General features: G+C 34.3%; 1 protein-coding gene across 1 annotated transcript in view; it reads left to right on the top strand.

Moving 5' to 3' along the window:
- dner (delta/notch-like EGF repeat containing) overlaps positions 1-15,492 on the top strand; it is a 48,602-nt gene that overhangs the window by 16,908 nt on the left and 16,202 nt on the right. Inside the window, exons 2-7 of the mRNA XM_048168280.1 lie at positions 885-1,223; positions 1,357-1,451; positions 3,671-3,834; positions 4,649-4,797; positions 4,936-5,089; positions 10,212-10,325. Coding sequence (XP_048024237.1) covers positions 885-1,223; positions 1,357-1,451; positions 3,671-3,834; positions 4,649-4,797; positions 4,936-5,089; positions 10,212-10,325 — 1,015 coding nt within the window. The remainder of the gene's footprint in view (positions 1-884; positions 1,224-1,356; positions 1,452-3,670; positions 3,835-4,648; positions 4,798-4,935; positions 5,090-10,211; positions 10,326-15,492) is intronic.

Raw genomic sequence — 15,492 nt, 5'->3', positions numbered from 1 at the left:
TTTTTTCCTTTTTTTCCCATTTTAATTTCTTTTCGACTGACGAAAGAAAGACATGAACATCTCGGATGACATGGGGGTGAGTAAATTATCAGGAAAAGTTTATTTAAAAGTGGACTAATCCTGTAGGTCTCGAGTGTGTACTCGGTCTCGAGTACTACAATACTAGCGAACACTACCGGTTAGGTTTAGTGTTGAGTTTATTGTAGGTGGTTCATTATTATCAAACGCAATGAAGCATCACTCACCAAACATTTCATTTACAAATTGCAGAGATACATACAGCAACAATGTTGCCAGATTCATCCATTTTGGGACAGAGAATGTTTATTCAGTTGATTCAGTAATACAGAGAAATCCTTAAACATAAGGACAAGCTATTTTAACTGAGCCATATGTTATTATTATTCCTTGAAATCATCTATTATTCAGTATGGCTGCTATTCAGTAAAAGCATTTTATGTTAGATTATTTTTGTAATATCGCAGGCAAACACACACAGTACCTACAACGCCTGCATTATCTCTTTTTGTCCCTGCCAAAGGAAAATGGAGCATAATCAGACTAATTGGATCAACATCACTACAAAATCATGAGATAAAAGAATTAGCACTGTAGATTTTGGTGCAGGTGTTTCAGACTTGCAGGATCGCTCTGTTGCTATTGCTTCATTTCTAATGGTGCTCTTCTGTTACAGCCTGTGATTTCAGTTTATTAATTTCTCTCGGTTCTCATTCTTCAGGCCAAGTGATTGTTAGTCGATAGATGTTTGCCTGAAATGAAAGTTGAAATGTTTGCCGCTGTTTTGTGTGACTGGAGCAATTTAAAATGTTTGATAATATGATGCCGTTTTCACCCCTCATTCGTGATGATGTTATTGGGTGCAGTTTTTTGCAGATCCATGCGCCAGCAGCCCCTGTCTCCATGGCAACTGTAGTCAGGACAGCGAGGGGGATGGGTTTGCGTGCGAGTGTAGCGAGGGTTACAGTGGTGTCCGCTGTGACCTGCCAACCTTGACCTTTGACCTCTCCGAGTCCACCTGGGACCTCGCGGAGAGCCTTGTAGCTGAACACGCCACGCCGGCCACTCCGGCCACACCCGCGACCACCACTCAAGTGTTTCAGCCAACCACAGTCCCCACCACTACTCAAGCTCCGCCCACCCTGGAGCCATGGAAACCTAAACCAGGTCAAAAAGTGGTGGAGATACTGTGGGAGGATCAGCAGGTGAGCAGGTGTGCGTTTGCATGCACAACAAAGTGTGTGTTTGGTAAGCATGAAGTGTAATGACAGTTCGATACGGTCTGGAAGGCAGGATTTACTCCTCTGGGAAGCTTATTTGTGTGGTTGTGTGTTGTAGATTACTGATGAAGCTGAATGTGTGAGTACCGCAGGAGGCGAGTCTGCCGGAATGATGACCGTTTCCATGGAGGTCGCCGAGGAAACGGCTGTGAAGTAAGAGACTTCCTTGTGACCTGTTTTACTTGGAAAATGAGAATAAGATATGATAGAAGAAGAGAGTTGTGGATTCTGAGTGTGCGGATGGTTTGAAATTTGAAACTTTCATCTGTTGTTTCTTTGGCGTATATGGCTATTTTAACATGAGCTGCTGCAAACTGTGTCATTAAAATAGCAAATTATCATTAAATCATTAAAAATCATTAACAAATTCAAAATGCTTTTGTTCCTCTTTGGATAAAAGTATTTGCTAAATGCATAAATATAAATGCATAAAAATAAAATAAAATTATCAAAATATGAATGGAAATGTATTATATATATATATATATATATATATATATAGAAAGGAAGATATATATATATAATTAAATTAAATTAAATTAAATTATACATTTAAACCAAAGCCTTTTGGATTACAATTTTACCACATAAATTGGAAGTAATTTTCATATGATTTTTCAAAAATCACTTAGTATTTACCTACACACATATATCTCAAAATCTACATTCACAATATTGTGGACTTTTTTTTTTTTTAATTATAAATCTACAAAACACAATTTCCTTGTACATATATATCTATATATATATATATATATATATCTATCTATCTATCTATCTATCTATCTATATATATATATATATATATATATATATATATATATATATATATATATATATATACATACAGTACAGTCCAAAAGTTTGGAACCACTAAGATTTTTAATGTTTTTAAAAGAAGTTTCGTCTGCTCACCAAGGCTACATTTATTTAATTAAAAATACAGTAAAAAACAGTAATATTGTGAAATATTATTACAATTTAAAATAACTGTGTACTATTTAAATATATTTGACAAAGTAATTTATTCCTGTGATGCAAAGCTGAATTTTCAGCATTGTTACTCCAGTCTTCAGTGTCACATGATCCTTCAGAAATCATTCTAATATGCTGATTTGCTGCTCAATAAACATTTATGATTATTTTCAATGTTGAAAACAGTTGTGTACTTTTTTTTTCAGGATTCCTTGATGAATAGAAAATTCAAAAGAACAGCATTTATCTGAAATACAAAGCTTCTGTAGCATTATACACTACCGTTCAAAAGTTTGGGGTCAGTAAGAATTTTTATTTTTATTTTTTTGAAAAGAAATTAAAGAAATGAATACTTTTATTCAGCAAGGATGCATTAAATCAATCAAAAGTGGCAGTAAAGACATTTATAATGTTACAAAAGATTCGATTTCAGATAAACACTGTTCTTTTGAACTTTCTATTCATCAAATAATCCTGAAAAAAAATATTGTACACAAATATTTTGTACAATTGTACACATTAAATGTTTCTTGAGCAGCAGATCAGCATATTAGAATGATTTCTGAAGGATCATGTGACACTGAAGACTGGAGTAATGATGCTGAAAATTCAGCTTTGCCATCACAGGAATAAATTACTTTGTGAAATATATTCAAATAGAAAACAGTTATTTTAAATTGTAATAATATTTCACAATATTACTGTTTTTTACTGTATTTTTAATTAAATAAATGTAGCCTTGGTGAGCAGACAAAACTTCTTTTAAAAACATTAAAAATCTTAGTGGTTCCAAACTTTTGGACTGTACTGTATATATATATATATATATATATATATATATATATATATATATATATATATATATATATATATATATATATATATATATATATATATATGATTAATATGATTTATATATTATAACAATTGTTTAATGTAGTACATTGTTTAATAAAACTTTAATAAACAAAATATTACTATAATAAATACATATAATTTAATTAGTGCTGTAAAATCGATTAATTGCAATTATTTGTATTTAACAAAAATTTGTAAATTTATAATGTGTGTGTGTGTGTATATATATATATATATATATATATATATATATATATATATATATATATTTACTATACAAACTTTTATGCTTTATGTTTGACAGCACTATATATAATATAATATAATATAATATAATATAATATAATATAATATAATATAATATAATATAATATAATATAATATAATATAATATAATATAATATAATATAATAAAAAAAATTAAGATGACATTTAAATTGAATTCAAATCTTGTTCTTACGATCCCTTTGTACAGTTCACTAGATAATTTTCCTGTCTTTAGTTCATTGAAATAATTTTGCTGCGATCTCTCTGTGTAGGTTGGTGGGTAACGTGAGCGGCTCTGCTGTACTGTGGCGTGTAGGTGAGGCTGGTTATGAGCAGTGCTCTGTTGCAGATGGCACAATCATGTGGTTCCAGCAGAGCTCAGATGGCCTGGTGCTGCCAGACCAGTCCCTGCCGTTCGGACACAACTACTTCATCAGTAAGTGATGTGTGGCTATGTGTATCTAATGTGGAAGAAATGTATTGTATTTATAAAATTATTTGCTTAAATTTAGGACTTTGCTTTTGACATCCTTGTGCATAAAATCTTTTGCCAACTTGTTTGCCATTCAGAATTTTTCTAGACGCATTGATGAGTGCTGCGAGTCTTTTATTTGACCCTGTCTGGTTCTGTGAGCCAAACAATGTCCTTGAGGCACTGCAGTGTGTGTGTGTGTGTGTGTGCGTGTGTGTGCCCATGCCTGTTTATCTGTGTGTGTTTATGTCTGAGAGGGAGAAAGAAGAGGCTGTTGTTGTCATGGCAGATGTTATAAAATGTCAAGGCCTGAACCAACAAGGAAATTGTGTTTTGTAGATTTATAATTGAAAAAAAAAAAAAAAAGTCCACAATATTTTTAAAATTGAATGACATGCTTTATATGATTTGCTTTATATAATTAATGTGAATCAGAGAAAAACCCCATGAAGAAAAGCTTATAAATCATACTAAGTGAAATTCTTAATGAAAGTTTATTAATTACATTAAATTATATTAAAAAAAAAAAAAACTTCTGATTTGATTTTTGACAATCAAGCCAAAAATAAAGAACACAGACAGCAGCCAAACAACCACCTAACAAAGCTTTAGTAACCTCATAGCAGTGAGTTAAAAACAATCAGAACACATTAGCAACTGCATAGCAACACCCTGACAACCACGCTAGTGGCTCCATCACACTGTCTTTGGAAAAGGTAAAAATGGAGTTACTCTCTATTACAACTATTGATTGTTTTGTTGCTCTTGTTTCATATAGGTGTGCTGCACGTCGGTGCACCCTCTGGTCCAGAAGTCACTTTAAGGCTGCATCTCATGGTAAAAACCAATAACTGTATTGAGCCCGGCAGTGGATTCAGTGACCCACAATGCTCTGGGAAAGGGAAATGCATCACCCAGTCTTCTGTGGTAATGACCTCATATCATAATTAGCATTAGGTGTTATATTTTCTCTTTTTTAGAAAACTAAATATTACAACCACGAATCTGTGCTGCTGTTTTTCTTTCCAAAGTTAACTTTGTTCTATGTTTCAATGTGAATCACAGGACACATTTTACTGCCAGTGTGATGATGGGTATTCTGGGATCTTCTGTGAGGAGTTTGACGCATGTCACCTGAAGCCCTGCGAGAACAATGGCACCTGTGCTGACCTCAGACAGAGAGATGAAGGACAAAACTACAGCTGCACCTGCCAGACAGGTGTGTGAGCTTGTGATTGTTTGGGTCATTCAAGAAACGTGTCATTTGTGTCCGATATGTGTCTCGTGACTGACTTACTACTGATATAATTATGAGGATACTGAACTTAGTCACATCATTTCATAGATTTCACTGTCTATTGTCCAACGCATGATAACTTTTAAAATAAATGTTTGTTTTGATTGCAATTATATCACATTTGCATGCTGCTATATTCATCTGTGAGATATATGATCAAAGCCAAAAATCCAAGCCTACTTAAATTATTTTTTATTGAAATTAAAACATCATGCTTTCACTGTCTATAAACTGTTTTTCTAAAATTCTTGTGCATGTTTTTAATAGTAGGTATGCACCGACATGAAAAGTTTGGCCGTTACCGATAACTCTTTATATTTGAAAGCCGGTAACTGATATATTGGCTGATAAATCTAAATCCAAATTTTTATATAATTTTTAAAAGCCTGATTACAAAGACAAAAGTCTCACCATTAAAAGCCATGTCCCAAGCACACAATTATAATGTTCTCATTATAATATTATGTAGCCTATATGATTTGCACTGTACATGTTGCACTTATCTGTATTTTAATTTTTGAAGTGATTTCAATCATATTTCAATCAATTCAAAACCATCATGGCAAACAGTGCATATCTGAAGAGTGTCAGCTGAAGGAAATAATCCACTACTGCCAAATTTTCCGATAACGATAACATTAAAAATTAACTTATAATGGCCGATACCGATATGGTGGCCGATATATCACGCATCCCTGTTTAATAGTTCCCTGTGGTGGTTATGCAAGTTTAAATTATAATATCTATGAAAAGTTTGAGGTCAGTAAGATTTTTTCATGTTTTTGAAAGAAGGCTCTTATGCTTATAAAGGCTGCATTTATTTGATCAAAATACAGTAAAACACTAGTTTTGTAAAATATTATTAAAATTTAAAATTTTAAAATGTTTTCTATTTTTCTATTTTTATTCCTGTGATCAAAGCTGAATTTTCAGCATCATTACTCCAGTCTTCAGTCACACTAATATCAAAAACTGAAAACTGTTGAAAACTGATGAATATGAAAAAGTTCATATTTTTGTGGAAAATGTGAAGCATTTCTTTCCCCAATATTCTTTGATGAATAGAAAGTTCTAAAGAACACAAATTTAGTGTTATTTACTGTTGCTGTAAAATGCAGTTTCCCTAATTAGTTATTCCTTTAAAGACATTCAAAATATTAACATGAAATAGAGTATTTGCACAACACAAATCTAACAAGAAGAAATGTCCTTATGAATTCTGCATATATGCATGTGCCGTCTTGAATGTGTCTGTCTACATATGTGCATAACAGAGAATAATGGAGGTTAACCTTGAGCAGAGCACAAAAGATTTGAGCTTTAATGCTCTGAAGATGGTCTAAATGGAGAGATGGGGCAGGGGAAGTAAATGGGAAATGAAGAACAAAATAAAGGGTGAACAAGAGACGTTGAAGGTCGGGGATGATCAAATGCCTTTGATCATGTAAATGAAGATTATTTTCATCCTGTTATTTAAGTTATTTAAAGCCTTGCAGATGAAACAACTGTGCCTTTTTTAAGACATGCTGATTGCAAGGCATATCTATTAAGGTCTAGAGGAAGCACGCAAGCTCACAAACAAACGCTGTTTACCGTTCCGTCCATTTTTGTAAGCGGATTATGGAGAACACAGGAGGGCATAAATGATGTTAATTGGCTGTGTTGTAAGAAAAGCAAACAGCCTGCTTTGGCCGACTGAATCTTGCTGTTTATAACTGAAAGCATTGTTAAAGATTTTCCCTCAACTGTTTTTATGTGAAGGAAAGGAACAGATTGTGTTTACTGTGAGCCATTTGTGAGGTTTTGTCTACATTATGAGGACCAAATGTCCCCACAAGGATAATAAAACCTGAAATCACCAACATCCCGATGAGGAAAACAGCCTAATAAACGTAATAAATAATGTCTTATAATGATTTTTTTTTTTTGTGTGTGAGAGTTTTAGGGATAGAAATATCTTAAGATCAGTATAAAAACAATGGAAGTCAATGTGTGCATGTCTATGATGCATTACATTGAATGTGTTTTAAAAGATTTGTTCACTTCAGAATTAAAATTTCCTGATAATTTACTCACCCCATGTCATCCAAGATGTTTATGTCTTTCTTTCTTCAGTCAAAAAGAAATTAAGGTTTTTGAGGAAAACATTCCAGGATTTTTCTTCTTATAGTGGACTTGACTGGGGTTCAACGGGTTGAAGGTCGAAATGTCAGTTTCAGTGCAGCTTCAAAGGGCTCTACATGATCCCAGATCAGGAATAAGGGTCTTATCTATTGAAACGATTGGTAGTTTTCTAAAAAAAAAAAAAAAAAAAAAAAAAAAAGATATACTTTTTAACCACAAATGCTCGTCTTGCACTGCTCTGTGATGCTCCATGCATTACGCAATCACGCTGGAAAGATAAGTTTGACGTAGGACGGAAGTACAGAGCAAGTGTTTACAAAGGGAACGTGCAAAGACTAAGTCAAATGGCCTTTACAAAAAAAGGGTAAAACAACGATGTCTGACAATTTTGAAGTTGGAGGAGAAATTATAGTGTTTTTCGCCCTACTGTGGTACTTCCAAGTTCCACCTACGTCACGTGTGACCTTTCCAACGTGATTACATAATGCGTGCCACCTTGCAGAGCAGTGCAAGACAAGCATTTGTGGTTAAAGTGTCCAAGAACCCTTTTTCACAATGTGTAATATAAGTCTAAGGTGTCCCCTGAATGTGTCTGTGAAGTTTCAGCTCAAAATACCCCATAGATTTTTTATTATACAATGTTTTAACTGCCTATTTTGGGGCATCATTAAAAATGCGCCAATTCTGTGTGTGTCCCCTTTAAATGCTCACGCTCCCCGCCCCCAAGCTCGCAACTCTGTAATACATTGTATAAACATAGGTCACAGTTCACACAGCTAATATAACCCTCAAAATGGATCTTTACAAAGTGCTCTTGATGCAGCATATCAGATCATGCGAGTATGGTATTTATTTTGCGGATGTTTACATGTGATTCTGATTCTGAGTTTGATAGTATGCTGCGGCTAACGGGGCTAAAGCTACATTGTTGGAGAGATTTATAAAGAATGAAGTTGTGTTTATGAATTATACAGACTGCAAGTGTTTAAAAATGAAAATAGCGATGGCTCTCTTGTCTCCGTGAATACAGTAAGAAACGATGGTAACTTTAACCACATTTAACAGTACTCTAGAAACATGCTAACGAAACATTTAGATTTACAATTTACAAATATCACTAAAAATATCATGTTATCATGGATCATGAACAGTTATTATTGATCCATCTGCCATTTTCAATATTGTCCTTTCTTGCTTTACAATAGCCTACCTGCATAAAGTCTGTTGATTCGGCTGTGCAGATCCAGACGTTAATACTGGCTTGTCTAATGCCTTGAACATGGGCTGGCATATGCAAAAGTTGGGGGCGTGCATATTAATGATCCCAACTGTTGCGTCACAGTCGGTGTTATGTTGAAATTCGCCTGTTCTTCGGAGGTCTTTTGCACAAATCAAATTTACATAAGAAGGAGGAAACAATGGTGTTTGAGACTCACTGTATGCCATTTCCATGTACTGAACTCTAATTATTTAACTAAGGTAAATTCAATTTTAAATTATAGGGCACCTTTAAAACGTATTTAAATTTTAATTTTTTTAGAAAATGACTGATCGTTTCACTAGATAAGACCCTTATTCCTCGTCTGGGATCATGTAGAGCCCTTTGAAGCTGCATTAAAACTGACATTTAGACCTTCAACCCGTTGAATCGCAGTGAAGTCCACTATATGGAGAAAAATCCTGGAATGTTTTCCTCAAAAATCTTAATTTATTTTCGCCTGAAGAAAAAAAGACATGAACTTCTTGAATGACATGGGGGTGAGTAAATTATCATCAAATTTTAATTCTGAAGTGAAGTAATCCTTTAAAGGCTGTTTTCTCAAAATGAGTTTTCTCCACTTCAGTAGCACTTAAATAAACCAAACTTTACAGTTTTATTCTTTATTCTATATATTATGTCAGATTTTTTTACAGAGGGGTTTGTTCATATATCATTTGCCTGATTTTATTCGAAATATTATTGCTAAAATAAAAAGAAAAAAAATAGTTCTGGCTGTTGACATTATTTTCTGACTTATGTAGTGATAAAAAGAAATATCCAAAATCTCCTCTGTGAAAACTTTTGACTTTAATATGTCAACAAAATGAAACAAGAATTTGGAACTAGACTTTATCCAGTGTTTAGATTTCTACAAATTGAAAGTATGCAAATTAGTGTATATTTAATTATATTATGCATTATTTGCATATTTAAACATAACATTTCAGAAAACTTGTTGGGATGCACCGATATTAAAAATTTTGGCCGATACCGATAACCGATAATTCTTTATATTTGAAAGCCGATAACTGATATATTGGTCGAAAAATCTAAATCAAAATTTTTATATAATTTTTGAGAGCCTGATTACAAAAACAAAAGTCTCACCATTAAAACCATGTCCCAGGCACATAATTATGATTCTCATTATAATATTATGACAGACTTGGCTGTATGTTGCACTTATGTGTATTTTCCTTTTTGAAGTGATTTCAATCATATTTCAAGCAATTCAAACCATAATGGTGGAGAGTGTGCATCTGAAGTGTCTCAGCTGAAGGAAATAAGTTATTATTTATCGGCTTTAATATATCGGCCAAATTTTCTTATCGGGCCGATAACAATGACATTAAAAATGAACATATGTCGGCTGATACCGATGTGATGGCCGATATACCGTGCTTCCCTAATACAAAATGTCCCCATAAGGATGGTAATACCAGAAATCTTTGATCTTGTGGGGACATTTTTTGGTCCCCATGAGGAAAATAGCCTATAAATCATTCAGATTTTTTGATAATGTAAAAATGCAGAAAGTTGTCTGTAATGGGTAGGGTTAGGGAACAGAATATATAGTTTGTACAGTATAAAAATAATTATGTCTATGGAAAGTCCCCATAAAACACAGAAACCCATCGTGTGTGTGTGTGTGTGTTTTAGGTTTTGAAGGAGACCGTTGTCAGTCGTTGGTGGATCACTGTGTGTCTGGACCCTGCAGGAACGGAGCCACTTGCTCCAGCAGTCTAGAAGGGCCTCACTGCTATTGTGCTGAAGGTACTTATTAATAGCCTCCTCTCATGAAAACATGTCTAACACAATCAAATCTGTTGTGTGATCTCCTTGGTGTGTATGTTTGGAAGTGTATGTGTGTTAAGCTTGAATCGTCCTGATTCGAGCTCTATTTCTGTTCCTTCTCCTCTCACTCTCTCTAAGTGTGTCAGAGAGTTGCTTATTTTAAACTCTCTTCTTTTCTTCCAATTAATCGTGAAGCACGGCACAGCTCCGCCCTCTCTCTCAGGAGGACTCCTACCGTACCTTCAGCGATGGCTCTCTCTCTCTCTAACCAGGGCACACTCTCAGTCAGCAGATACAACAGGGACTCAACCACTTCTGCTTCCTGAAGAAGCACTAAAAACAGTTAGGAACGGAAATTTGAGAGGAGTCTCTTGAACTTTGGAGGCAGAAATGCACTCGTATGCTGAAATATTAATCTTGTGGTCTGAACTGCCACCGTTTGAAACGCAAGGAACGCTGAAACAATAAGGAAAGTGACACCATTAGCACATTTTTAATTATTGTAGTAAAGCTCAGGGTACTGCTTTATTTTAATATTTCAACAGTTGCGTGAGGCAGTTAATAGCTTTTCTGCATTTCAGGGCTAAAACGTCCAACATCCAAACTCTACAAGTCAGTTGAAACAACCGAATGCAGCAATGAAAGGCGTTCGGCTGGAATCTAACCTTGATCCTCCAAAGTAACACCATTCGAAACGGGGAAAGGCAAAAGAGAGTCAATGTTACTTTTAAAGAGACTCAAAAATGAGAATTCTGTAATTTTATAATCCTCTACATTTGGTTTCAAACACACATTCTTTTATTTTTTCAGTGGAACACAACAGGATAATTTTTTATTTCATAATCTTCAAAAAGCAGTGTATCATACAATAACAGTTTATAGTGTGCGCATTCATAAATTGCTATAAACATGCCATAAAAGTAGTCCAAATTACTCATGCACTTTTCAAGCCATACAATGAATTTGTGTGAGAAACAGACTAAAATATAAGTCGTTATTTGCTGAAAATCTTCCCCTTCGCTGAAGCTCTCAAATTAAAGGCACAATATGTACGATTTTTGGATTAAAGGGTTAGTTCACCCAAAAATGAAATTTCTGTTATTAATTACTCACCCTCATGTCGTTCCAAACGTGTAAGACTTCCGTTCATCTTCGGAACACAAATTAAGATGTTTTTGATGAAATCTGAGAGGTATATATGACTTGTCCATAGACAGCAATATAATACTTTCAAGGTCCATAAAGGTACTAAAGACATCGTTAAAATAGTCGATATGACTGCAGTGGTTCAACCTTAATATTATAAAGCAATGGGAATACGTTTTGTGCGCAAAAACAAAACAAAAATACTAACTTTATTCAACAATCTCTTCTCTTCTGTGTCATTCTCATACACTGTTTACATCCAGCGCTTCCAGGTTCTACGTCAGAACGCCGACTTATTGGCCGGCTCCTGCGTCAGCATCACACGCACGCGTCGTGCTGCTCACGTGATCAGCTTTGGCCAATACTGAGCCGGCATTCATATGTAAACACGGAAGCCTTGACTTGCTTACTGCGGCACCTGCGTAAGGATAATGACGGGAGAGAGGAAAGCCGTTATTTTTGTTTTGTTTTTGCGCACAAAAAGTATTCTCGTCACTTCATAACATTAAGGTTGAACCACTGCAGTCACGTCGACTGTTTTAATGATGTCTTTAGTACTTTTCTGGACCTTGAAAGTGTTGATTATATTGCTGTCTATGGATGAGTAATATACCTCTGAGATTTCATCAAAAATATCTTAATTTGTGTTCCAAAGATGAACGAAGGTCTTACGTGTGGAACAATATGAGGGTGAGCAATTAATGACAGAATTATCATTTTTGGGTGAACTAACCCCTCTAAAATATACAAAAACCACTAGAACAATGTTATATATTTTGTTGACTTGTGTACTTACATTATCCCAAATGTTTCCAAGAATGTTTAAATCCAGAAAAATAAGCAATTTTAACCGGGACACGGACCGTGTCCATGCATCGCCCATCAATGACATCATTCCTGATGTCAAAAACCTTGTTTTGCTCCCACAGCACTCGGCCTGCTCTGCTTCATACTACAGTAACGTTAATAATCTCATCCATGAACATGATTTCTGCCAGAGTCCCATCCGGATTCTTTTCCATTGGCTGTAGACATGAGACAACACCGCCCATTACTCTGCAAAATCAAGGCGTCATCAAGCTACGCCTTTGTTTTGAATTAGCGGTGGAAATGTACATAGTGTGCCTTTAAATATGTTGCCAAGTTTGTGATATTTGATGTTCGTAATGCCTGACAACAATAAAATTCTCATGTTTAAACTCACATTATTCCAAAACAAATAAATAAACAAATATTGGCTGATCCTTGACATGATCACAGACAGCAGCTCAAAGTCGATTCTGTGCTAATTTGATCTAATTTAATATTAGATGTTTTTAAAATGTTGTAGATTGAAGTAGCAAATGAGAATCGCGAAAATTTGAATCTATTTTGAGACAGGTGGTCTTAATGATTTTCAGTTTTATTCAAGGTAAGTGTGAAAGATCAGAAACGAACACGATGGATGAAGAGAGAATGCAGTCTTTAATAAATCAAACACATAATACTGACGATACCAGATCATGGTGAACAGAAACAAGGGAACTTAAATACGTATGCAAATGAGGACACACAGCTGACAGTGATGACTCAAATCAAAAACCATGACAACAACCTAGTGGCGGGAAATGGTGCAAGCAGGAAAACAAAGTCCAAACTGAGTGAAACTGTGACAGTGTTTCAATAATAGAAGAATATGTAAAGGTATGGTATTTGGGGTAAGAAGCGCTGTTGCTGTTGGGGCGAAAGGCACAATAATTAACATGATAATAAATAGCTGGGTGACTTTTCCATTTGTTGACATGACATGGTTAGGTTCAGATCGTATATATCATATATTAAGATATAAGATAATCAGTCAGATGGGTGACTGTTATTGTGCTTTTTTGCTGGAGTTTCAAAGTCATGGTCATAGTTTCTCCTTTTGTGTTTCATAAAAAAATAAGTAAGAGCATACGGTTTGGAATGACATGATGATGAATAAATAATGACAGCATTTTCATTTCTGGGCGAAATATTCCTCTAATACTGGCAGTGAAACACATTCATGTTGGCTCTGTCAGGCTGCGAGAGTTTCATTAAGATAATGCATGAAAGCTCCTCCGTCAGGGAAACTGTGGTGGGTGGATCAGCACACTGAGCTCTATTACTCTGTGTGTGATTGACATTTATTGGGGGGATCATAGCAACGAAGCTTGTAATCTGCTGGTGCGTGCATGTTACTGAGAGGAGATTACAAATGCAAAAAACACAAACATATACACAACATACATACTGTATATGTGTGTGTTTTAGAATCTGTGTAAAAATTAACATTAGCCCAGATTAATAAATCCTGTAAAAGTATTGTTCATTGTTACTTCATGTAAACTATAATGTTAACAAATGCTGACATTAGTTCTGAACTTAAAGGAATGTTTTGTGTTCAATACTAATTCATCTCTTTCAGCAGCATATGTGGTCAGTTGGTGAACTATAAATACTGTTCAAGATTCAGTTTTTGAATTTAATTATTCCTGAATATAGTTTGTTTCCGTTGTATCCTACTATAATCATGGAACTTACTATACTAATGTACTTTAATGGATTGTTCCACGTTCAATACAAGTTCAGTTGCACAGCAGAAAATAATTAACTCATCTCTAAGTTTGAAAAAAGATTTTTATATGGATAAAATGAATATTAGTATAGACTTTTCTTTTCAAAGACTTCCATTGTGAATGTGTCACTGTAAGCACAACTTTTGTTGATTGTTGTAATATTATAGGATTATTTTCTGTGTTGATCAACAGTCGCATATGCTGCTGAAAGAGAGTAATCAACCTAAAACTAACTCATGTAAACATTTAAGGTAATTGTTAACAGGAACAATGAACTTCTTTTACACCATTTATTTAAAAATAAAATGTATTTAAAAGTTGTATACAATAATGTAAGTTATGAGATAACATGACCTAACAATATAGCATAGAAAATGTACTTAAACAAAAAGAATGAATGCTGTTCAGTAATATTGTTCAGTGTTAGTCCATGTTACTTAATGCATTGACTAATGTTAACATATAGAACTTTACCCAGCAGCACTAGTAGTCTTAGATTCTGCTCATAATGCCTAAACTATTGATTTACACTACTTTGTAGTGACAAATTAAAGGAAAAACCAAAGTAAAGTGCCTTAGTAATGTGTTGTGCCACCAGAACAGCTTCACTACGCCTTGGCATTGATCCTACAAATCTCTGGAAACTCTACTCCTGGATGAATGGAGCACTATTGTATTCCCTCATTTGGTGTTTTGATGATGAGAGCACTGAGAATCTCCCCTAGGTGTTCAATTCAGTTGAGATCTGGTGACTGTGAAGGCCATAGCATATGATTTACATCATTTTCATTTCTCCACATCATTACAGAACCATCAGATCCCCTGGATTTTCTGTCAGTTTGTCCCCCCTCTGTATAATTATGTTGACAAGAGCTGACCTTGCCATAAAATCCTTGCTGGTTGTGTTTAATTTAAGGGGAACAGCACAGCTGTTAGTTACAGGTATGGAATACTGCTGTATGTTTTACAGCACACTCTTAAAAATAAAGGGGGTTTTCGCAGTGATGCCATTGAAGAACCGTTTTGGGTTCCCAAAAAAAAAAAAAAAAAACTTTCAGTGAACTTTTTTTTTATCCTAGAGTTAAGAACATTTTTATTACGGAAGAGGATTAGCGCCAAGCAATGATAAAAAAAAAAAAAAAAAAAAAAAAACATCTCGAGATTAAAGTTGTTAAATTTCGAGAAAAAACTCGTTAAATTTTGAGAAAAAAGTCGAAATGAAATGTTGAGAATAAACTCGTTAAATTATGAGAAAAAACTCATTAAATTTCGAGAAAAAAGTCGAGATAAAATGTTGAAAATAAACTTGTTAAATTTCAAGAAAAAAGTCGAGATAAAATGTTGAGAATAAAGTCATTAAATTATGAGAAAAAAGTTGTTAAATTACGAGAACAAATTTGTTAAATTATGAGAAAAATGTT

Source organism: Megalobrama amblycephala, linkage group LG19 (assembly GCF_018812025.1).
Source record: "Megalobrama amblycephala isolate DHTTF-2021 linkage group LG19, ASM1881202v1, whole genome shotgun sequence".
In the NCBI taxonomy this organism is placed as follows: Eukaryota; Metazoa; Chordata; class Actinopteri; order Cypriniformes; family Xenocyprididae; genus Megalobrama; species Megalobrama amblycephala.
The sequence above is the reverse complement of the archived record's forward strand: the minus strand, read 5'-3'. Positions and strand labels throughout refer to the sequence as shown.